Source organism: Poecilia formosa, unplaced genomic scaffold, assembly GCF_000485575.1.
Source record: "Poecilia formosa unplaced genomic scaffold, Poecilia_formosa-5.1.2 Scaffold7, whole genome shotgun sequence".
NCBI lineage: Eukaryota > Metazoa > Chordata > Actinopteri > Cyprinodontiformes > Poeciliidae > Poecilia > Poecilia formosa.
The window spans coordinates 3406900-3431431 of NW_006799946.1; the positions used below are offsets into that span (position 1 = coordinate 3406900).

General features: G+C 41.8%; 3 protein-coding genes across 5 annotated transcripts in view; 1 reads left to right on the top strand and 2 right to left on the bottom strand.

Moving 5' to 3' along the window:
- Positions 1 to 8734, top strand: part of LOC103151646 (leucine zipper tumor suppressor 2) — a 27176-nt gene extending 18442 nt beyond the window's left edge. For both annotated transcript variants that reach the window (XM_007571819.2, XM_016681720.1), the window contains 5 exons: positions 2516 to 3058; positions 3647 to 4243; positions 4335 to 4457; positions 4866 to 5012; positions 6098 to 8734. In XM_007571819.2, the coding sequence (XP_007571881.1) occupies positions 2543 to 3058; positions 3647 to 4243; positions 4335 to 4457; positions 4866 to 5012; positions 6098 to 6805 (2091 nt within the window). In that variant the 5' untranslated portion in view covers positions 2516 to 2542 and the 3' untranslated portion in view covers positions 6806 to 8734. The remainder of the gene's footprint in view (positions 1 to 2515; positions 3059 to 3646; positions 4244 to 4334; positions 4458 to 4865; positions 5013 to 6097) is intronic.
- On the bottom strand, positions 6831 to 21490 carry LOC103151653 (uncharacterized). Of its 2 annotated transcripts, XM_007571832.2 has the most exons (18): positions 21353 to 21490; positions 20811 to 20903; positions 19918 to 20145; positions 19164 to 19301; positions 18907 to 19081; positions 18640 to 18816; positions 18143 to 18290; positions 17090 to 17150; positions 16625 to 16802; positions 15854 to 16080; positions 15272 to 15433; positions 14154 to 14269; positions 13672 to 13763; positions 13241 to 13332; positions 12295 to 12366; positions 11093 to 11698; positions 10429 to 10529; positions 6831 to 9395 (listed from the first exon to the last, which is right to left on the bottom strand). In XM_007571832.2, the coding sequence occupies exons 3-18, from the start codon at positions 20078 to 20080 to the stop codon at positions 9252 to 9254; spliced, it is 2652 nt and encodes an 883-aa protein (XP_007571894.1). In that variant the 5' UTR covers positions 20081 to 20145; positions 20811 to 20903; positions 21353 to 21490; the 3' UTR covers positions 6831 to 9251. The 2 variants fall into 2 exon arrangements, with proteins under 2 accessions (XP_007571894.1, XP_016537196.1); XM_016681710.1 differs by lacking the exon at positions 20811 to 20903 and having other exon boundaries at positions 20933 to 21490.
- A 584-nt stretch (positions 21491 to 22074) lies between these two features.
- Positions 22075 to 23974, bottom strand: LOC103151660 (redox-regulatory protein FAM213A-like). The gene is made up of 5 exons (XM_007571841.2): positions 23685 to 23974; positions 23440 to 23531; positions 22844 to 22984; positions 22481 to 22645; positions 22075 to 22397 (listed from the first exon to the last, which is right to left on the bottom strand). Exons 1-5 carry the CDS (start codon positions 23833 to 23835, stop codon positions 22308 to 22310), a joined length of 639 nt encoding a protein of 212 aa, XP_007571903.2. The 5' UTR covers positions 23836 to 23974; the 3' UTR covers positions 22075 to 22307.
- Between the last annotated feature and the right edge of the window lie 558 nt (positions 23975 to 24532).

Genomic DNA, 24532 nt, shown 5'->3' on the forward strand with positions numbered 1-24532 from the left:
TCATATTGTAAAACTTAGAGCTCTGCTTGAAGTTTAGAGTTTTGCTCTCTACTCTGTAATAGAGAGCAAACATCCATCTTTTAGTCATTAGCTGTAAATGTCCATTTATTCTCCATTAGGCCTCGTATGGACGACTGCGAGAGCCATAAAATGATTGAAGTTTTTAAGATGCTAAGGAGGGTCCTGGCCTCTCTGACCCTTTCCCCTAGCCCCCCTCCCTTTACTTTCCCTTCTTTAATGTTTGAGGCCCTCGTCTCTATGACAACAAAAGGGAAACCAGGACTGCATGATCATGGCAGAGGCTTTAAAAACAGTCGAGACCCTTATGCCTTGCTTATAAGGGGCCCTGCATAGTTTCCTGAGGGATTAGAGCTCATTCATTTCTCTCTGAACAGCAATGGACTCTTCTTGATCAGAAGGAATGATCCAATAAAAACAACTGCAAGATGATGTATTTGTTAAACTCCTTGAGTTTCTGATCTTGGTCACTAAGATCTATATCGGGTATGGGCGTAAAGGACAGTAAACGTCCATCCAAATATATTGTTCGGGACTTTGTGGCACTAGTGTCCAAACAGGAACTGTGCACGAAGAAAAGTGAGGAACATGTACGGTAACGGTTCCAAACTGAATGCTTTGTGGAGCACCTTCTCTGCTGCTGGCCTACAGCTGATCTTCACAAGTTTAATCTCTGTAGCACATTTGTTTGAAACTCTTAACAGCTCCACATGCCGCAGCTAATAATACTTCCATTTATTAAGAATGCTTTGTCTTTATCATTGTATCAAAACACAAAGACAAAAAACAAGCCAAGAATGCACTCGCATGATTTAATCCTGTTTTTTTTCCATGCATCATAACACACTGTAGAACCACGTTTGTCAGAGTCGAAGTAGGGATCAGCCAGGCTTAAAGGGCGCCGATTAACATCTACTAATCAGTCAAATCATACAAGTGGCCTTATAGGAGTGTTATAAAGTTGGCACATTGGAACCTGGTCTGGCGTCTATTTTGCTGCTCTGCTCCAGAAATGCGTCTGCCCAGCATTCCAGCTGTCAGCTTTTCTTCTACCTCGTTTACCGTCTTTGCTAGTTTGTGATATTACTTCAGGTCTTTATTCATGAAGGGTTTCTCAGGATAAGAGGGTTACAGAGGAAGTAAAGTGACAAAAAATTTTTTTATTCCGTCATCTTTCTGAAACGTTTGAACAAAACACAACCCGCATGCCGGATATCCTCATATTCTGACTCGCCGTGTTTATGTTTTCAAACGCAGCATGACTTCACTAACAAGTATCCCGTTGGCCATTGTTCGCCAAACAAAAATTCAGCAGTCACCCACGAAAAAAAAAAAAAAAAAAAAAAAGAAAATCTGCTGTTGTCAGCCATATGATGTCAGTATTTACCTTCAGCCCTGTGAAGGTGACGGAATAAACAGGCGAGTTTGACTTTCCCCACATATTATTCCCGCAAACGCATGTCGACGGATTTGCTCAGGAATTTTTGGCCGTCAAAGTATCCCAGCAGGTTTAACCTGTCTCCTCTCTCCTTGTGCTGCACCGTTGGAGGATTATCCACAGCTGTGAATTTTCAGTTGCTACCACAACTAATTGGATGTTTGGAGACAGTAGCGTTTTGCTGCTCTAAAGAAAATTGCCAGCATGTGGGTCAAAGTTTTACGTCTCGGATCAGGCGAACCCTTCCTTGTGTTGACTCAGAAGCCTTGTGGCTGCAGCCAAAGTTTGTGCTGCTTGGCTGGATTTACTGAATGGCCCCCGTCCTGGTTCTCTGTGTGTGTGTGTGTGTGTGTGGAATTTTTTAAGGCTGTAGTTTACTGCATAATGTTTGCAGTGAACTAAAAACAGTGTTGACGACTGAGAAACAGAAAGTGTACAAATTTTATTTCCTAGATAAAAGCAGGACATTTGGGAAATATCAAGACGTTTTCCAAATGAAGGCAGTGTGTTGGTTTAGGCAATGTTTTGCTGGGACACCTTGGGTCCTACCGTCCTTGTGAATTGTTTTGGTAGGTAGCGCCTATCTAAGCATTCTTGCTGACCATTGACTTTTCATGCAAACATTGCTCCTTGATGACCTCTTTCAACTAGATCTTCGAATCCACACCCCGAGGACCTGTGTCCTGCAACGCACCCGAGTCAAATAATGAGGTCATTAGCATTAGCATAGCCCTGAACTAGATAATGCACCCTTACAGAAGCACAAAAATGGTTCTGGAATGGTGGTAGCTTTCCAAATTCCTCACATTTCAATCCAACCATGAGGGTTACGCTGGACAAACGGATCCAATCAGTGGACACACCTAACAACGTACATGACTTAAAGGATTGACTGCTAACTTTTTGGTACCGGAATCCACAGCATATCTTCAGGGGTCAGTTAGTTACTTCAGAATCTTACTTCAGCAAATATAGGACAATGTTGTGCTGAACCTACAAGAGTCTATAGGCCTTTTATTTTTTTTTTTTCTCAATCTTCAACTTACTTTCTTCTCTTAGTGCAAGTGACCCCTCGGAGCTGCCACCATGGCCCTGGTTCAGACTCTCCCCATATCTGCTGAGCCTCACACCCCCAGCCACAGTGGAGGAGCTCGCCGACGACACCAGTCTGGCCCTTCACCCCCCATCCACCTGCCGCCACCCATTCTGGACCCAATGGGCTCAGGCAGTAGCCTCGTCACCACACGTCCCAATCCCTACCAGGACGCCCGCTCTGCTGTAGAGCTGGGGGGCAGAGGTCGGCGGCCAACGCCAGGGGCTTCCTGCTTAGGCTCCGAGTCACCCAGAGACCCACTGCTGCAAAACGTCCCACCGCCGAAGAAACAGAACTCCACAACATCTGGCAGAGGACTGGAGAAGGAGTGTCGGAACGGGAACTATACTTATCTTAATGAGGACTATGTGGGGGACTGGAACGACAACCTTGTTAGACCTCCGAGCCTGGAAAGCGAGCTGGAAGAGACTAAAGAGGGTCTCGGGTTGAATGGGAACGTGGGGGGACCTCCTCCGAGACTCATCCCAGTGTCAGGAAAACTGGAAAAGGTGAGAGTTTGCTGGTAGAAACACAACAGTCAGGAAATAACGGGTAGTAATGAGAAATATTTATGATTTTAGTCGGTTATTATTTATTATTCTTTTGACTACGTTATCCTTGAAATGATAATCAATGAAAGATTTTTTTAAAAATATTTTTTTCAGCATTAGGACTTGGATTAGAACTGCACAACATATCGAATTTCAATTGTGATTGCAGTATCAGTGTGTAATGTCACTGTGGCAACTGACTGCTGCAGTATTTGGTAGGATAAGGCATTTGAAGTGACATGCATTCATGTTCTTCATAGCTATAATGTATTTGGCCAGTAGAAAAGACCTCGGAATAGATTCTACTTTGCTTTGTTTCACGAACAAATTCCTGCCAATGTTGGTTTATTTGGTTTCTGATATGTTCAGTTACAGCCTTTTTTGATCCCTGAAACAGGGGCGGTGTTGTTTAAACTTCGCTGGGTGTATTATTTACCCGGACCATGTCTAATATCGTTTGCTCTGTTACTTAAATTTAAACTCATTAAATTGTCACTCTTTGCTTCTTCCCTTTCCTATGTTTTTTGCTGTTTCGTATTCTACCAGAACATGGAGAAAACAGTGCTGCGGCCCACTGCCTTCAAACCTGTCATTCCCAAGAGCCGCTCCGCCATGCAGTATCTCTCCCCTCGCCACGGTGCCAGTGCCCCTGAAGGCCAAAACAACCTGAACCTGCTCAGCCCTGCCAACAGGGAGGTGTCCCCGTCCTGCTCTGAGAAACGCAGCTCCTACAGCGGCGGTCGCAACGCCAGCAGCGGCAGCAGCCAGTCTTGCTCGTTGTCCGACTCGGGCCGCAACTCCCTCTCCAGCCTGCCGCCTTACAACGGTGCCACCTACAGTGTTGCGTCGGCCGAGGTCCCTGCAGGTCACCTGGAGCCCATAAGGAGCGTCCCATCGGTCGGCACGCACGGACACACCAACTCAGACAGCGGCCGCTCGTCCTCCAGTAAGAGCACGGGCTCTGGCTCCATAAGCGGCCGGGGTCAACCTCTGTCCGACAGCGGTTCCGGCGGACGCTCCCCCGGCCCCGTGGAGGGCTACGAGGGCGTGGTGAGGGACCTGGAGGACAAACTGAGAGAGAGGGAGCTGGAGCTGCAGCAACTCAAAGACAACCTGGACGATAATGAAGCTGCCATTTGTCAGGTTTGTTCGAATCAAAACTCTTCTTCTAGACTTGCTAGGAGTCATTCCTTGCCCCGATAACAGATTTCAGCGTAATCCTTTCACGCTTTAGGTTTACGAGGAGAAGCAGAAGCGCTTTGAGTTGGAGCTGGAGGAGCTGAGACAGAGCTGTGCCACCAGGATGCAGGTGGCGTCTCAGAAGGCCCAGCGTGCTCAACAGGTGCTGCAGCTGCAGGTTAGAACGAACACCTGTGCTTCAGAGTAAAACCGACAAATCTCGCAGAGCATTGAAACCCTCGGTTTATCATCACCAAACTTCAAATCATCCCAAATTTTAGAGTCCCTCTGTCTTTAAAAACAGACAGTATTAAAAGTACAGGAAGGATTGAATGTGGACTAAATGTCTGGAGTGCAGAGTAGCTACTTTGAGAAACCAAAACAGATGAATACAAATGTTTTGACTAATAAACATTGATGTTGGCTATAAAAATTAAAACTTTAGCATCCTAATAAGACGACAAAGGTGAGATTTAAGAGTGGGAGGCTGTATGTTTAAACCACTAAAATCCCCCTCAACGAACTCTTTAATGTTGTCTTTTTCTTTCCAAAATACAAACTCAAAAGTATGTTTTATGCCATTTAGGTTTATCAGCTCCAGCAGGAGAAGAAGAAGCTGCAGGAGGACTTTGCTCAACTCTTAAAGGAGAGGGAGCAGCTGGAGGAGCGCTGCACCTCCTATGAACACGAGAAGATCCAGCTGGGGCCTCGGCTGGAGGAGACCAAGTGGGAGGTGAGCAGATGAGGCTCGGGCGTTTTTGCGCTAAAGCATGTTGGTATGCAACCACATGGTGAACTCAATAAACACAAAGAAATGGAGATGATGAGTCGATTTCCGGACACACGCCACTCTTTTATAGGGTGCATCCTTCAGATTTATTGCCATCCCTGGTGAAGGTGCGTTGAAAACCTGAAAATAAATTTGCGATTGCAGCCACAGCATCATCTAAGTTAAAAATAGCAGGCTAAATCAGCGGGGTAAAAATCAGTAATTGCTTATTATAGAAGTAACTAATTCTACAATTATTAACACCCCTAAGCATTTCCATCAAACAAATGCAGCTAAGCTGTTTTTATTCAAAAGCACCAATGTGGATCTTTGTGCCTGAAAGCAGTTTCCACTTTTCTTTTGATTGTATTAAAGCTGAAAACGTCTTCACATTTCACACCAGACCTGTTTAATCCAACTCTAGTTTGTTTGTCTCGAGAGTCTGGTTTGTTTGAGGAGGTGTGAGTGTGCAATTGAACTTTGCAAAACTCTGGTTTGTCTGAAAACCTCAGTCTCTGTTCGGCTGAAACTGCCACGCAGATCAAATACTGCTCCAAAAGCAGGAAGCAGACTGCAACGCTAGGCATTTTGGGTAAACATAAAAACAGACATGTGTTGAGCACTGAAGGGAGAAATGGCTTGTGGTCTTTTACCACAGACAAAAAAAAAAAGAAATCCTACAACATCGACACAATTTGATGCCACTCCATCTTTATTTACAGTTTGTGAATAATTAAGTTGCGCCCATGTCTTCCTCTGAGGCTTTTGTGTCATTTCTTTTGGTGCAGCACCAGCACAGGTGGGAGGAAGGCAAAACAGGTGTTTCAATTAGTTCGGACTGTTTGACCAGTGCAGTGTGAAAGCGAACCGCACCGGCTGAAAATGTAACAAACGTTTGAATTTTTGTCCCCAATTGAAGTCTGCTGGACGATCGGGTGTGAAAACACCCCAAGTTGTCAGTTTTTATCTGACCATTTAATGAAAATATCTCTGAGATACTGAGGTTTTCTTCAAACAAGATTGCACATTACTCTATTTTCGTCTCTCAGGTGTGTCAGAAGTCGGGGGAGATCTCCCTGCTGAAGCAGCAGCTGAAGGAGGTGCAGAGCGAGTTGGCTCAGCGCGTGGGCGAGATCGTCTCTCTGCGAGGTCAGCTCAGAGAGACTCGCGGTGAGCTCACCAACACTCAGGTGCTGCTCCAGGAGGCCCACGGCACGACGCGCACGCGGACCATGGAGCTGGAGGTGTGCGAGAACGAGCTTCAGCGTCGAAAGAGCGAGGCGGAGCTGCTCAGAGAAAAGGTGGGGCGCTTGGAAGGAGAGCTGGCTCACCTCAAGGACACCCTGGCCAATCAGGGCCCAGGAAACAGACAATGCCAGGTGTTCCAGGAAGCCGAGGAGCACCTGCTCGCCTACGAAAGCGACGAGGCGAAGGCCCGGCGGCAGAGCAGCGCCGAGGCGCTGCAGGGCATGAAGGCGCAGATGGAAGGGTTGAAATCGGAGTTGGCCTTCGAACGCAAGAAGGTCGAACAGCAAGCAGGCGGCTTTGAGGAGGAGAGGCGGATATGGCAGGAGGAGAAGGACAAAGTGATCCGCTACCAAAAACAGCTGCAGGAGAACTACGTGCAGATGTATCGCAGGAACAGAGAGCTGGAGCAGCTCCTGCAGGAGCTCAGCCTGGAACTGGAGAGCAGAGAGGAGGACGAGGGCAGCGGCAACGAGATCAACTTTGATGAGATTGCTGCAACAGAAATCTGATCCTCATAGATGTCCCTTTTTTTTATTTTATTTGCACTACATTTAACGCCCCACCTCCCTTTCCCTGAAGCAATATCTTGTGTTCTTTATGTGACTAACAGCTGTGACGACTGTCGCACTTGAGAGTTGTCGACCTTTAAATGTCATTAACCACATCGGCTCTCTGCTCCTCCGACATTAGAGGCTGCCACTGCACTGATGAGACGGCCGAGTCCTGGTGATATTTCGCACCTTGAGGAGTTTGTGAGTAACTTCGGTCAACGTTTGCCACCATCCTCCTCCTCCTGTCCTGGTTCTGACCGCAGTATCCCTGCTGGGTTTATCGTTGCACTCCCACTCTGTCCACAGTTTCACTGATACGGTTGACGTGTCAACCACAGATTCATTGTGTCATGGTAAGATTTAGGTGTTAACGTCTTTGAGAAACTGGATGGTGGCAGAGTTCAGATCATTTTTGTTTTTACCTAAACTACATTCGCGGACAGCCATAAATCCGCTGAAAGAGTCTGTACTATCCCTGTAGCAACAAATTAGCATTGAGGTTCTGAACTATATTATGAAACAAAACCTACAGTAAGTAACATTGACACCTTCCATTAAAGACGCACTGGCTTCCCTTTTCCACCTTTACATACCAACTTAAAAATAATCTCACCCATAGATTACCCAGTTACCTCTGAGTAATGGTCAAAAGTTCTTTTGGCTTTTTCGCAGCATAAATTACACTGTTCTAAATAACACCACTTGCTTTACGGTATGCGAGCCTGGCAGCAAGTTTCAATGCATGTTCCCGTTTGATCTCCCCATTTATCGTTGTGGCCTCGAGATATGCAGCTGCCAACGTGAGTTTAATCTGTTCAGGCTTGTTTTGATCTTTAAAGCCAATATGCAAGCTAAGCTGAACTGCTTCCTGATGAGAAAATATGAATGGATGTCAGTTAAGATAAAGAGTCGGGCAGAAATTACAGTGGTCATCATACACCATTAGATGCAGTGCTTTGCAGAAGTGTTCACTCCTCCATATTTTGCCATGTCATCGCCACAAACGTCATTGGACTTTATTGGGATTTTGTGTGAATGACGAATTGAACAGCATTCGTCAACGAAGGCGATATCTGAAGGCAATTCGTTGAGCTAGATTATTTTTAGGGGTATCAGAGTAAAGCTGTCCGTAAATAATTGTTTAAAAACATGCGTCATATGCCTTCCACTTATGCGCAACATTGTGCTCATCTGTCACCAAAAAAACCCTCATAAAATAGATGAAAGTTTGTGGTTGAAACATGACAATGTGGAAAAAGTTGAAGAGGTGTGAAGTCTTCGGCAAAGCACGGGATAGAATGTAAGCAGAGTTCAGTAAACCTTCTGCTTGGTGACGCGAAGGGCTCATTGTTCTCTAGCAAGAGTAAAGAGAAGCATGTTTCAGCACTAAGCCACATTAGAGACAGCATCGGCTTCTAACCAGGAAAAAGTTGTCGTTTCCTCTTTTTTTCTGGGATGTATTAGATTTGTTGTTTACGTCCCTGAAACGGAGAGTTCTTGCACTGACGAATGTATTTGGACTACTCGCTTCCTCCACTGATCTTTAACGTTTTAGTTCCACTAAACCAGAAGTCCAAATGTTTTTGTTTTATCAGATCTTTCGCAAATAGGGTTTATATATCGTCTTTTTGCTCCCACAGGCGTCTGCCTGTCCCCATAAATAAAAAAACATAACCACTGTGAATAGACCAAAGCAATGTCCAACATGTCTATTTTCCTCAAACAGATACAAAGCTTGGTTTAACCGTTCGTGTGAATTTTTGTTCGTTTCCTCACTATAAATTTTATAACCGTCAATATTTGTATGAAGACATTAAATGTATATTTTCATGCTGTACATTTCTTGAACAAAACCAATGTGGTTTTAATTAAAATATGATTTAAAATCAAGTTTCCTGTGTTTCATGTTTTATTTTTTTTATTATTATTCAGATTCTGCATGTTTTAAAGTTTTGACAGGGTCAGTATTTAGCTGAAACCATCTCCAGCCTGGTTGTGTAGGATCTACTTTGGTTGACATTTGAAGTTTTTCTGTAACACTTGATTTTGTTTAAATGGCTCATGTCTGCCCTCTGCAGGTTGAAAAAGGCATAGACTGTCATAAAAGTTTAAAAGGCACTCAAATTACTTTACTGTACAAATGTATTCTTCAGAGCGGTTGCGAAAAACAAATGGAGCACTTGTTTTTCAAAATGTCTCTTTGAATGGATGAATCCAGCTGCAAAAGCAGAACAAAACTTTTTTACAATGTTTTTTTCATAATCCTTAACTCCTATGATCATCAAGGTGATGCAGCATGTCGCTCTCTTTGAAATTAATGGTGAAATGACATACCTGACCCCTGTCCCTACAGTCACCGTTTCTATAATTCTCACAAATTGAGCTCAAACTTGTCTTTTTTTTTTTAGAAGGTTTTGGGAACTTTGACCACAAACACCATGGGGTCTTTGGCCTTGTTGCTGAAGGCTTTGCGGATGACGTCAACGGCATGCTGGTGGGTCACTTCTTGGAGGGAAACTCCATCCACAGACACCAACTCCAATCCAGCCTGGAACAAAATTGAGTTTTTCCAGGTCAGTCAGTCATGCAAACGGTATGCTGCATTTAGGTAAGTTAGACCTGACTTGTCTGGCACCAAAAATATATATATATAAAAAAAAAACACCCCGCCACATTCAGTGTTTATCAGAATCCACATGCAAATCTCTCTGGTTCATAGAGAATAGTCAGAAAATATCCAATGAGCAGCAGCTGTTTGGATAAAAGTACCTCGTTATCAGAGGAGAATAAGTAGACTGGTATGAGATAAGTCAACCCTTTCTGAATTACACTCAAAATGCTTGGAATGCAGTTTCTAGATGCACAACATGTCAAATTATGAAGCAGATGAACTAGCAGTAGATCACACCAGATGCTGATGCTGCTCTTGTCAAGAACAGGAACCTGAGCCTACAATTTACAGACTGGAAAAACATTGCCCAGTCTGATCAGATGATGGGGCCAGAATGTGGCAGAACTATCATCAAAGCATGACTCCGTCTGACCCTGTATCAACCATCCAGGCTGGTGAAGATAAAATGGTGTGGGGGATGTTTTCTTAGAACACTTTGGGCCCCTCAGTACCAATCCACTGTCACGTAGGCATCCCAGCTTAAATGACGTACATCCAGGTATTACTGCTGACTGTGTCCATCTCTTTAGAGTCAACTTTATAGTTGTAATAAGGATAAGACGCCTTATTACAAAGCTCTAATAGTCTGGTTTCTTCATGTCTCAACCCAATAGATGACTTTTAGGATGTGGTGAAAAGAGAGCAGCAGGCACATCTGCAGCATCTGCTCGATTTCTTTTTACATAAGTACTTGGTGACTACTCATTAACTTAGCAACCAGCGAAGCGTTCACAAGCCAAGAGATAACTGGCAAAAGCAGATTTGGGAAGAAAAAAATAAAAACCATTTAGCAAATTCAAATTTGAGTACATTGATACTTATGTTTGTATGCTGCCGCAAAGCACTGAAACTATGAACGGTATGATCAAGATGACAGGACCTGACGATCCTAAAATTCTTGCCACCTTACCCTAAGCACCTCGCACATGGAGGCAGCTCCTCCAGGAAAGATCTTCTCGATCTTCACGGTTGGCTGAACCTTTGACTCGATCCCACCGGAAATGCTGATGCCTGTAGGAGTTAGTGGCTGTAGTGATGTGTTTTTGCAGCAACTGATTTAAATAGAAACACAAAAAGCTCGACGCTTACGTTAGCTCACTGACGGACATGCAAACACCATATGTATAATGTGTGTACACAGGTGCATGTTGATAAATTAGAAGGTAGTTTATTTCGTTAATTAAAAATGCAAAAGATGAAACCTATAATGCAGATTCGATAAATCCAGAGCAAGCTCTTAAACGCGACGATTATGGCTCGTAGTTGATTTAAAAACCCAAGTTTAGTTCGGTAGTTTAGTTTCTAAGAAAATTCAAATAGTCATGTATACCTCACTTACATTTTCCACAAAATACTGCTAAAGCTTAGTAATGGAAAGCTGAAATAAAGACAATAAAACCAACAATGATGAAGACGAGCCGAAGGCCGCTGTTAAAACTATCTGGGCTTTCTGAACATCTCAGCTGAGCCACAAGCTGATCACCTCCATGCTATGTTGTGTTAATCCAGCAATTCATGCAAAAGTCCTTTTCAAGTATATTTCAGTGCATGGATATAATTTAAAAGTTATTTACCCAGAGACTGTTTGGTCTTGGAGATGCTGACCGTCTTCAGTCGATGCTCCTGTTCGGGCTCGGTACAGTTGAGCCTGTTCTCCGAAGAAGTCCGATGACAGTTCATCTGTCGCTCCTGACTCGTACCGAACACCTGCGACAGCAAGGGTCGACTCCTGCGGTTCGCACTCTGCACGGTGAACGCAACGTTCTTACTCCTCTCGGCACTTCTCTCCCTCCTGCCCTGAGAGTGGCTGTTCCTGAAGAAAGTCCTTCCCCTCTCAGAGTTTGTCTCCACCTTCTCTGAAGGTGAGCGCAGAGAAGCCTCGTCAAAGTGGACGGAGCGAACAGTGCCAATGTCTGTACGTAGAGGAGGCGGGGAGTCACTGCTGTGGGCGAGCAGCCAGTTGGGGAGCAAGGGACCAGCAGAGCGGGATCTGATGCTTCTGGACTCTGGCTTATATCCGTCCACAGGTATGTCCAGAAGAGCTGAGAAAGAACTCGAGGTCTTCGTTCTCCCCCTGGATCCCTGAGAGCCAGTCAGGCTGAGCTTCTCCAGCTCCTCCAGCAGGTGGCTCTCTTTTTCCACCTCCTCAGCACTGTGGAGCTCAAAGCCACCCCTATAATCTGGAGAGAGCATGAAAATGTTAGTTTCACAGATTAGAAAGAGCAAAAACTAAGTTGCAACAAGGAAAAAACATGAGTGAGTCAAAGAACAATACAAACAACGAGCAAAAAATCGATCATATTGAATAAGTATGACTGCATATTTCAAATATGTTCATTTTTGGCATCATTAAACCTGGCACCTTAGAGTGAAAAATGTGTATTGCTGTTGATACTGGATAACGATGAATGTGTGAGATAAAACTTCTGTGTGTAAAGGAGTTTTCTTAAAACAAAAACAAACAAAAAAACTTACCTTTAAAGAGTTGAAAATCCAACAGTTTTGGTATTGAACTATATAGAAAAATGTTGCAATAGGTACAAATACTTACCAAATACCCCAAAATTTAATTATTTCATATGAATATTTCAATATGAATTAGCTTTAAAAAATAATATGGGAAAAACAGAAGGACTTTAAGGCCACCAGAGAGTAAATAAAAAACAAAAGATTTAAACCAGATGTTTCTTAAACACCACAACTGGCAACAATGTTTTTTTGTTTTGTTTGTTTTTTAAAGAAACAGACAAACAAATATTGAGGTACAGGTACTGACCTGGGATGGGTGTGATGAGGCGCCGTTTGGGGGCTCGACCAGAAATGGGGGAGCGGAGAGGAGGAGTTCGGACTACAATGCAGAGAAAAGAAGAGATCTTCGAAAAGTTGTTGATCAAGGCTATTCTAAATAATAATAAAAAAAAACCCCATAAAAAATACATGATCATACATTTCTTCATAATGAAAATAACTAATTTGTTGTAGCTCTGGCTATATGTTTAGGATCATTGTCTCAAATCATTTGCAGCATTTCCTAGTTTCCTTCCAGGGTTTTTTTTTTTTTCCTGATTTCAGCTAAATATATAAATTCTGGTCAGTTTTCTCCATCTCTGCTTTTGAACTCGAGCTGCATGGCACAGTCTATAGTCCTCATATTATCAGTATTTCCAATAATACAAACATATTTGCAGTTGGATCAAATTTATAATTATTTTTTTTAGTGTTGACAAACACTTGAACTCAAAGTGGTGTTAAAAATTGTCATTACAATATTGTGATTAACCCATGTTTTTTCTAGTTTTCTTCTCTTCACTTCTCATCAGCACAATTTCATTTTGTGTGGCTATACGTACAATATAACTCCGTTTTAAACATCTTTATAACTTCACTCTTAACCTGTCTGCAGAGTTCTTTGGTCTTTATAATGCTGTTTGTTCACTGATGTTCTCTAAAAAGGATTCGTCTCTTTCAGAGAATGCTAGTATTTACGCTGGTATATATGAAGAAATTCAAGGGATGTGAATACTTTTGCAAGGCACTGTATACCGCAAAGAATAAGGCAGCATTTGGACTAATTCATTATTTAAATTAGTTTTAGAAGGAGGTAAATAAATGAGACGGGATGGGATTTTGTCACTACATGATTGTGATGATTTTGAAACAGATATTGGTATGCAAGAAACTGAAGTGAATTAAAAACACCTGAACAGCTCTGCAGTACACACCTGACCGATATTTGAGGAGATCGTAGGCTTCAGCTTCAACAGCGGTCACCATGTTGTTGAAAACACTCAGATCGGATGGTGGAAGCACAAGCCTGAACACCAAAATTGGGGGGAAAAAAAAAAACCCAATGTGTCACTTCCTGCAATGGGTTACATCATCTTTAAATATTGTGTAAGACGCACATCGAGATTATCAAGAAAATCCATAAGTCCTAAATTTACATAATTTCTCTTGCCAGATTTATTCACTTATATAATAGGGGAATTTAAGTTTATAGACTTAAGCATAAATAAATCTTCACTGATATTTTATTTCAGAGTTTTCTAAGCCAATAAATCTCACATACTTAGAAATAATTTGGATGAAGTACGTGATAATCACAAGCCTGCAAGCTGAAAACACCCCCATGGTACCAGTTCCTCTTCCGTACCTGACTTCCCTCAGAAGCAGAAGCTTTTCAGGTCGGTCCAGCACAACCAGCAGGTGGCGTATCAAGTTCTCCACTGACCTCTCTGTTGTATACTGGGTGAACAAAATCTGATATTTAGTATGTTTTTTTTTTGTTGTTGTTTGTTTTTGTAATACCAGTGAGATATTTAGTGTGAATTGATAAGTAAGAATATCATCAATAAGCTGCAGTATATAAGGATAAAATGTATTATTCAGTTCAAAAAGGCTCGGGTTTATATCATACAGGATTATGTATTTTGAGCATTTCTGTTGATTTTGAAGATTGTGGCAAACATCAAAGAAATCCCTCCAATACAGAGCCTCTGAAAATTTGAATATTACATCGACTAGGATGATAAACTACCAAAGAGAGAAGCGGGCCGTACGCAGAGTGCTACACCATTACTTGCAACAACAGCTAATTGCCATATTGCCACATTTCCGTTTCAGTGCCTCTCACACCATTTGGCATGCCGTCATCACAGCAGACACCTCCTCCTCCGTCAGCAGCCTTCGGGCCATGTCCTCCACCACGCCAAGCATCTCTGAGTTTGGCGTCACACTGACATTTCGTCCCTCTAAAACGCAGCACAGTAAAATTTGACATTAAGTCCTAATTTGAGACGTTAGCAGAATATAAGACGGGAAATATTCAGGGTTTTTTTTTTTTTTTTTTTTTTCCTCCACGACAAAGAGAAATAAAGTTCAACATGATGTAGCTCCTGACTATGAAGTTTGTGGTCATGACCAGTTTCCCAGAGCTCTCCTGAGCAACATTAGAAAACGTAGACATAAAATATTCCTTATCTTTGTCTGTCTGAATTAAACAAGTTTTCTATTGCTTTTATTAATATGCAGTCAATGGATGTTTGGCACCCTCTGTTCAGGGAGGTACATTTATATGCTTTTGAGTACCGCATTTTATTCTGCCCCAAAATTTTTATGATTTCATGCATTATTATTATTTATTTATTTATTCCTTTACGTAACCAGGTAAAACAACTAGTTGTTTTGATTATCCTTTAGGTTTTAAGATTTTTATTTAATTTTTTTTACATTGGAATTAAATGTAGAAATTAATTCAAAGTGCCTGAAGCATTACAAATATGCGACATTTGGAATTTTATTTTACATAATTATTGTAATTTAATTTGGAAGCGAAGAGATTTCATGCACAATAAAATATTACACAACATACTGTGCAATATGTTTCCACATATTACACAATAAAACAAAAGTTTCTGACTTTTCAGGAAGATCAGTTTACGTGTGAAGTTTAACTTACTGAATGTAAGGGCCAAAATTATCTCGTGTCCGAAAGAAAACATGGCTCATTTTGTTTGAGAAAAAGATTTAAAACATGACAGGAGACCAAACTTTACAGAAATAACAAACAATCAGCTCGGTTTTTAGAAGAGGGAAAAAAAAAATGGACTTCTGATTTACCAGAACAATGTATTTTAAATCAAAAGTCCTGGCCACGCTGTGTTTAGCTTCCTTGCAACATCTTTCAAGGGCGAGCCAGAGGTGAAGTTTTCTTTTCAACATAAAAAGATGTAAATACACGGAAGATCAGCTACCTTTGCTTTCTCTGAATGGTGATTTGGAGCGCCCACCGGAGGCGTCTCTCTTGCGCCCTCCTTTGAACAGCAGGCTAACAAAGGTCTTTGAGCGCTGCAGAGTGCTTTTCTCCTCTGCTTGCTTCTCTTTCTGCTTCTTCTTGTCTTTCTTCTGATTGATCTCTGCAATGGAGCACAAACAGAAATTGTGTTACAGTGCCTTACAGTTTTTCCACATTTGTCAAGTTAAAACGCACAAACTTTGGTACATTTCAGAATAATATGCGATGGATGATTTTATGAAGTGCAGTCTTTGATGAAAGTCATAGTCCTAGTGTTGACTCAGTGGAAATGAGTATAAATACGCACCACACGTTTAAGATTTTCAATTGAAAAAAACCTTGCATCATTTTTAATCCATTCAAAAACTATGCACTACTGTGTGTTGGCTGACTGCATGAAATACCAACGAGATACAATAAAGTTTTTGGTTTTAAAGTGACAAAAGATGACAGACACTAAGGGTTATAAATACTTTTTGTAAATTTCTTTAAGTCCTACGTCTGTGTAGGAACTTAACTTTTTTTTTTAATGCAGACCGACCTGCTACAGTGACCTGGCTCTGCGACCTGCTGATTGGTCGACTTGGTCTGCTTAGCGCCAGCAGCACGGCTGTTTTGGGAGATTCCTTCCACCTCCTGCTCTCCTCTCCACGGATCGCCGTGTCTTTGAGCAGCGTGGTTGGTCCCAGGCTGCGGGTGGTGTCCGTTTCCACTCTCTGAGAGGAAAAGTCTGTCTGGATGGCGGAATCTGTTAGTTCAGACTCAAACCTAGGCATAAAGAAATACATAGTCCAGTTATTTTTGTCTTGTTCCCTGGTAGTCTCTACAAGTAAAAGTAATTTACTTCTTTTCCCTTTTGTGTCAGTGTCAGTGAAAACCTTTGGCCACTTAAAGACAGTAGAAATAAATAATATCTATCTGACGGATGACATTCATTAATGTTCTCCACTGTCACCAGAGTCCATAAAGGTCTTCCACAAGGGTCTGTGTTAGGTCCAGTTTTATTTGTTTGCACGCTCCTGCTCAGGAAAAGTAAAACTCCACTGGTGTGCTATTTTAACTTTAAACAAACTTATCTAGGTGATATAAAATCCTAGAAGACCAATAATGCCTTATTCTCTAATTGTGATTAACCCGAAGCCAATTGATAACAGTGACTTTTATTAAGTAGAGCTATCAGAGTGAAATGCAGGCCACACATTTTAGATTTTTATGTAAAATCTCAAAGTTGATTATAGCTAAGAGCAAGATGAATGTTTGCAATCTTAAAAAAAATAAATAAATTGGTTAAAATAAAGTAAGTAGGTCTGACCTCAAGTCCTCTGTGGAGATGCAAACGTCCACCATGTCTGAACCGAACGGCAGGCTGGGCGGAAACATGACTTGCGACAGGCCGCTCAGGGAGCTGACCGGGGTCCCAGACGACAGAGAGGAGGCTGAAGAGTTGGAGTCTGAAGCCTGGGAGGAAGATGGCTGAGTACCATTGGCCACTGAAGAAAGAAAAAACACAATTTATGTGATGTAGCATACAACTTTGTTCAAACTATCTGATTTTAAGCTTTGCCATTTTAATTGTTGACTCAAATACATCAGCAGCATGTGTTACTGTCAGGTCTGCTGGTTTTCTGTTACTCTACTACGCCGACTGGTGAATAATTTGCTACGTAGAAAAGTAACTACCAAAACATTGAGAGATCGGGTTAGTGAGTGCTAATACTTTGAAACCAGGTATAAAAGTTTATTTTAGACAAGACAAAAAGAAAATAAAAATACCTACAGTTATTCAACCACCTGTATTCTGCTACCATTTCTTTATAAGCAGGGTACCTCCCTGCTTCCTGTGGAGATATGCAGATATCAACGTAAATATTGAGACAAAACCACAAAAAAAAGAGTTAGTTTTTCTTCTAGCTTTCTAGTAATCTCTGATAGCTGAGATGCTCTCTAATTCCACAGAGGTAGCCTCCACAGACCAAAGCAACAAAAGTTACACAAAACACAGGCTAAGCTATTTATCAGCACCTGATCCTGGCTGCTTGGTGAATAATGCACGGGGCCGGGCTTTTTTTTTGTTCACGGAGCGAAACCCAACCTCCAGTGAGCAAAGCGAGGGAGGAATATTGTGTCTGCATGCCAGCTGTCAGCCTTGGCCACAAAACAGGCCCGAACGACCACACCGAAGAGGCGAGACGTGTTTGCTCGTGTGCCAATTGAAGAGGAGGGGCAGGCAGTAGGTCAGAAAGTTAATGCATACAGGTCAGTTAGGCGTGGAGGCAACGAAAGAGCCAGAGCGCTTTCCAATAATGAAGAGTCAGGGTGGAATACAATCCAGCCTCTTCAGCTTAACAGCAATTGTCCCTGAAGAGTACATGTATTTTTCTTTACATCATTCCTCTTTAATATCAGAGGTTTAGCTTGTTTTGTTAAGGCCGGGGGATTTTTGATGTGATCAACCAATGATTGGCTGAACATGATTTGTGTAAACTTTCCTCTAAGTCTATTTAAGCTTTCTGTAGAGAACTGTTCAACAGTGACAGTGTAGTGGACATTTATTGCAAGTCCTCTCCTTCTCTCTCTGTTCTTCTCAAACTACTAATAAATAAAGGCCAGTAGTAACAAAAAACAAAAAAAACTTAAAATAAAATAACTTGCTTTCGCTACACTTTTTGATGTTTCCACATTTTGTCACAATACAACTGCGAAAGCTGCAGCGTTTTATTGGGATAACATGTGAAAGACCAACACAAAGTATTGCATATATGAACGAGATACGTCTCTGCATCAGGTTAAAGTAAGATGGAAATAACTTAAAAGAAAGACAACTTGTCACCTTAATAGTGAGCATGATGTGTGTGTGGCTCTTCAGCACCTCCACAGCATTGCTGTGGCTGATGTCCTGAAAGCTCACTCCATTGGCAGCCAGAATCTGGTCTCCAATCTTAATCCCGTTCTGCTCAGCCAAACCGCCTGGATCCAGTCTGAGACATTAACACAACAAGAACCAAAAACATGAAAAAGAAAAAAGAAAAAATTGTCGCAACTGTCAGGGTGCATTGACGTACTTTCTAGTAACATTTTACTTGGAATTGAAATTGAATTTTCATCTACCAAAACCCATAATCCCCAAATTAAACAAACCTCCCCAGAATCAAATCTGTAGATGTTAAAAAAAAATGTTATTTAATGATTACAATGTTTTAAATTATATTCTGATTTATTGAGATGCAATTCCATGTTGCATAAAACAACGTACTATCATAGGTTTGTGTATAAAGAGGATGTATGAGCCTTTATCCTTCCTATGTAGTGAATAAACGTTGAACCTACTTTGAGACGTAGATGCCAAGACCAAACTCCTTCCCCCCTCGTATGTTAAAGCCGAGACAGTAGTCGTCAGAGGTGGTGTAAAGGTGGACGATCCTCTGCAGAGCGCTGTCAGAACTGGCTTCTGAAGGGGTCTGCCCGCTCTCCTCCACCACCATCCGCCTATGGACCAGGTCCACCCTGGCAGACGAGCATCGCGCCCAAATGATTTTAAAAACAGAAGTAGGAAAAACAGAAAAGCATAAACTCACTTTAATGGTAAAAATTCACCAGGTTGTCTTCTCCTTCGAGTAGCGGATGCCGGGAACTTTCCCGACTCGCCTCACCACCATCCTTAGCCTGTTGTTGCCCGTCAGCACCTTCACGGCGCTGCTCATGGTAATGCTCTCCAGGCTGACGCCATTCACCTCCACCAGCTTATCTCCGACCTGCAAGCCTGCCTCCTCTGCAAAAAAACCCAGAAGATTGGAGCACAAAACATAAGAAAACGCAACAGCGGCGGCCGTATTTCTAAGACCACCACTCACGCGCCGTGCTGTCGTCCTCCACCTTACTGACAAAAATGCTGAGGCCGTGCTCCGAGCCGCCACGCACGCTGAAGCCGAGCTTCCCGTCCACACTCTTATCCACTGTGACTGTGTGGAGGTCTTCACTGTCATCTCCACCTAAAACACATCAGGAGGAATCTGAGATATAAAGGCAAAATCTGTAATCTCAGCTGACCTCGCTTGAATTAATGTGAGCTTCCTTCAAGGGTCACGTAAAGAATAATCATTCATCTGAAAATGTAAAGAACATCATTACTGCAAAAAGAATTAAAGAATATTTCTGTGATAGAACGGTCCAAAGTGTAGACCTAAATCTGATTAAGAATCCGAGGAAAGACTTGAAAATCGACGCTCTGCAAACAAAAATTAGCAGAAATTTCAGTCTTGACGTGTCCACAGTTGACGAAGACACTCACCTGATTATTGATTTGAGAGAACTAATTTTCACATTTTTATATGTAATGGGTTTAAAAAAAAAGGGTCCAAATTTTTTTGATTATAATGAGAAATAGAAAAGTTAGAGGGGCATAATTAAGTTTGCAAGGCTCTAAATAAATGGAGACTTGGGGCTTTAAAGTATTTGTCGTCAATTTCCAATTCATATTCAAAGCATTTTGATTAACATTTTAATACGATATATAGTTATGGGGATTGAGGTTGTTATACCAAAGCACATTATGAATCAGGCCGGCACTGCGTTTACGGTTCACTGAGACTCGCAGCTGCTTCCTACCATCTACAGGAGAGTTGATGAGGATGACCCGACCCATGGGCGAGGAGGATCGGATTCCACGGCGACGCTGTTCCTTCTTTCGTAAGAGGTTGCGTGTTGCCGTGTGCGAACCTTGTGTCGCTGGACCCTTTTCCCTGCGGGACGGATCTGTCGAGGAAGCCATAGGGGCTGGATGGTTCTCCTTTCACACACGCACTCCCCCAGCCAGTCACCTCCAGGTGAACGAGTCTAAAGGGAATCAATTTAAGTAATTCAATTTTTTTTTAAAGTCAGACTTATCTCCAGATTCGCTAAACTGATTAAATTCCGCTTCTCGGAGCACTAAAATGTTAGATAAGACAATTAAACAGATTTTTAGCACATGGAAGTGGGACTACTGAAAGGTATGTTGATATACTTCACAGTAAAGAAAGCCAATACTTGGTTGTGTCTACTTTTGCATGAATTACTAAACACATAACATACAACGTGACAATTTTAGCCATTTGCCAATAACGTGAAAGCTGTGGCTGTCACTGGTGATTTTGCCATTTTTATAACAGTTTTGTTTTTGCTCTAAACTTTCCATTAACATGATTGAATACAGTGTTTTGAACAGCCAAATTCTTAATGGCAGTTTCTTTTTTTTTCCTGTTTTAAAGGCTGCTATAATTTTATGAATTACAATAACACTTCTGTATTAAATCTATTTGTTATTCTACGGTACTTTACTTACTGCTAGACTTATTGTTTTTTTATCTGTAAACTATAGTCATCTCAACAGACAAGAATGTTAATTCTGGGTACCTAAGCTGTACAATACAAGCCTCACTTTTAGAATAACTAACTTTATACTAACACTTCAGTAGATGCCTGTCCAGGTTTTTGTATGACATTTCTTAATCTCCACTCACTCAAGTAGGTTGTTCTCTGACATATTTGACTCTTTGTCCCCCTGGAGTCACACTTCGGTCCATTCCGCTCCATGTTGCATCTCCCTCACCTGTCTGAATTTTCAAACAAAACAAACATTTACCTCACACCCCATCGGTCCCGCTGTCCTCAAGCTTCCTCAGATCACCTCCCATCACAAAACTGAGTCACAGAGGCTTTTAGCCGCAAGCAGGTGAGCTCAGAAATAGGATTGCGTGGGGTTATCCAAGGCAGACTTGATCCCCTACAGCCAGGAAGTCACATGCCGTCTCCATGGTTATGTGTCACTAAACGTAAGAGTCTGTCCACACGTCGTCACTTTGGGGTTCCCTGGAGGGACTCCAGGACCCTGGACAGCGCAACTTAAAACTGCGGCTGCGCCAACGAAATTTAATCCATCATCGTAAAAATAGGTTATATTGCGGGTTTTTTTATTTATACATTTAAAAAAAATCTCCTAGATATCGTGTAGACTACATGACTAAAAAACAATATACAAAGTTCTGAGACGACTATACCTTACCAAATATGCGTTTCAGGTCCAGAACGAAACCGACACAGGAAAAGTCCCTCCCGTTCTGCATTAATCCAACTTGATGAGCACGAATAAAAACGTCCGTTAAATCATCCCACAGCGGTTGAGGGAAAAAAAAAAAAAAAAAAATTAAATCATCCCACAGCGGTCGAGGGGAAAAAAAACAAAAACAAAACTATCGCAAACAGCTTGCACACCAGTTTGTGCGACACGCGTTATTCACCTCGAATTCACGAAACGCCACATCGAAGTGAAGTGACCGTCACTGGCTGGATCGTTAGCGAACAAAGGTGTCTGATTGGATGACTGGCGTGGCGACTGACACTTCCTTACAAGTTTGCCTGCATCACATTGAAATTATACCCTTTTTTCCCCAAAAATATTAATGTGCAAAAGTTAAGCCCCATCCCGCACATTTAATACAACTTATTTATAATAGTGAGGCTTAAACAAGCCAGAAAAAGAACCGGAGTGAAGACTTAGTTGCACTTGCTTGAGTAGCTTTGGGGAGGGAAAAAAAAAAAAAAAAAAAGTTAAAAGGCTTTGCAGCCACACTTTAGTCATAGATAAATTCCTGATAGCGTTACAAGAAAAGCCCAGACCATTTTTGCACAGCAAGTCACTGAAATGTTAGAAATTAGAAACATCCAACAGTAATTATGGTATAGTAGCAACCTCAAAACAGGGGGACTTATTTTACACAAACCAAACCAGAGGATAACAAGATGCTTTATTGTTCTGAAAGGTCAGTCTCTGGTTCCTGAGTTGCTCTGCAGTACAACATACACAGAATTTGGTGTTAAACATCAAGTCTGCTTTCTCCGTTGAGTTTAAAAACAGACCATCATGAACACACCCAAAGTTCCACAATCAGTCATACACAATGAAATCCTCATGTCCCAGAGACAAACCTTGATTCACACATCTAAAATTGTACTATGTTTTACTGTGGTATTTGTCTGACTGCTTGGAGGACATCTGAAATGTTGACTTTATCTCCAAACTCCTTCTCTCGGTGCTCCAGTAATATTCCCTGCAGGAGGATAAATGCAAGTTTGACAGATCAAATCTATACAAATGCATTTTATGTCAATTCTTATTCAAATTAAGATTTACCTGCTTGCCTCGTCCAATGACAAACACCCCACCCAGGACAAAGCCTTCCCCTAAAACGTTTCCAATGAAGCCCTTTCTGAAGGCCCTCACTCCACTCAACCAAACTCCTAAACGCATGAAAGCCAGAAGTCCCATCTTCCGCTCACGGGGCCCATAAAACCTCCTCTGCAAGCGAAGGAGGATTCATCAGTCAGTCATGCAAACTTAAGATTCATTACAAACTCAATGAGCTCAGTGTTTATAGAAAACACTGGTCTGGTCTGAAGGAGGGTTCCACTGATCATTTTTCTCCCCAAGGCAAACTGGCTAAACAATGCATCAATTTATTTGTTTAAAAAAAAAAAATAAATAAAAAGCCTCAACCTTTTCATCCAAGAAAATCTCCCCCTTGAAGTACGGTCGGAAGTTTTGAACCTCGGTTCCCACGTCCTCCTTCACCACAGCATACAGAGGGACCCCCAGCTTGTCCAGCTGGGGTTTCAGAGAGGACAGCTCTGCAGCCTCCTGTTGAAACAGTGAAGAGAAGACAAAAAAAAAAAGTTTACACTTTAAAGCAGTTTGTGTCCCACGATCTTTAAAATAAAAATCTTCAAAAATTTGTTTGAAGAAAATGAGCACTATATAAAACATTCTTAAATACTCCGATTAGAGTTTGGAGTAGGTTGCAAAAGCAGACCACCTAGAATTTCCCTTGGCTCAGTTTGGTGACCAGGGATTGAACTATAATCTCCTTTTCCACAAGAGGTTAAAAACAATGGGAACAATGTTTGAGGATGCCCAGAATACAATTAGAACTTTCTTATCCAAGAACTTATTGCAGTGTATGACAAACTGCACACTGATAAAATTTGTAGTTGAAAAGAAAGAAAAGGGGAGGCAGGAATATTTAATAATGGGCGTTGTGTCAGGGTGAACAGTTTGTGGATTATAGATGTTGCCTGGATAGATTGTAACTTTACCTCTCTGCACAAAAATCACCCGGGCCGCCGCACTGCCATGACTACCGCTCCTGACTTTTCCCACAGCGTTTTGGCCTTGAACGTTTTTATTTCTGGGGAAAGAGAAGAGTTTGAAGGGCATGACTCGAGCAAGAGATTAAAAGTCACGCGGCCCAGTAGCACAATGGTTTCTTTCAATAGTTCATTAAAGTTAAGAGATGACTTTTTTTTTTTTTAAGTTTGTTTATGTTTAAGTTCAGACCTACCTCCTTTCAGGGTTTTAAGCTCAGCTTCCTCCAAGAACATCAGAGTGGCTTTCAGGGGTGGAGTAAGAAAGAAGTCCGTGAAAAAGTTCAAAACTCCCGTGACGAAGCCACTCACGGTGGCCACCGTGTCTCCAATAAGCGCCATGGCCATTGTCCTGTTTCCCCTCACTGCTTTTGCTCTACTTTAAGGGCCACGACTGGGAGCGCATTTAAACTACAGCTCGATTTGATCCTCCACACTGCAGCCCAAAGCCAGCCCCCTTTCTGTTGGACCCAGAAACCGATCAGTGTCAGATTAGCCGCAGCTGCGTTCCGATTTAACGATCCGCAGGACTACTGCGCAAAAAAAAAAAAAAAAAAAAAAAAAAAAAAAAAAAAAAAAAAAAAAAAAAAAAATAGATATTAAGAAACAGTCATCGTTACGCAGTTCACCCTCCTCCAGTTCAAAGGTTGTTAGAAAATGCAGAGTCACATTTCTGAAACGCCAGATTTCACAAATCTGCTGTGAACTTTGGCAGATTTCTGTTTCTGCTTCGATATTATAAAACAAAATATACCCAGGCGTGCGCATTATTGTTAGATGATTGACATTAATTACCGGGCACCATATGGGAATATAAGTCCAGAACCAAATGCCCAAATGATTTGCAAAAGAATTAACACTTCTTGGTGCCTTTCCTTGGGTAATGTTAAATCACAACCTTTATATTTCCATACAAATTTATTATCTTGGCTGACTTGATTTATTTCTCAATGCTTCTGTAACACACAACCTAGGTGGCAATTTTAACAAACACTTAAATAAAACAAACAGATTGAATAGAATCACTCCAGGTAACATTTATTAT

Excerpts from the sequence above, each read along its gene's own strand:
- LOC103151653 (XM_007571832.2), bottom strand. The coding sequence starts at position 20,080 with ATGGCTTCCTCGACAGATCCGTCCCGCAGGGAAAAGGGTCCAGCGACA. Across the intron at positions 10,530-11,092 it reads CAAGACCAAACAGTCTCTGG|GCATCAGCATTTCCGGTGGG; the intron begins GTAAATAACTTT and ends TAACTCCTACAG. Across the intron at positions 9,396-10,428 it reads CCATGTGCGAGGTGCTTAGG|GCTGGATTGGAGTTGGTGTC; the intron begins GTAAGGTGGCAA and ends ATTTTGTTCCAG.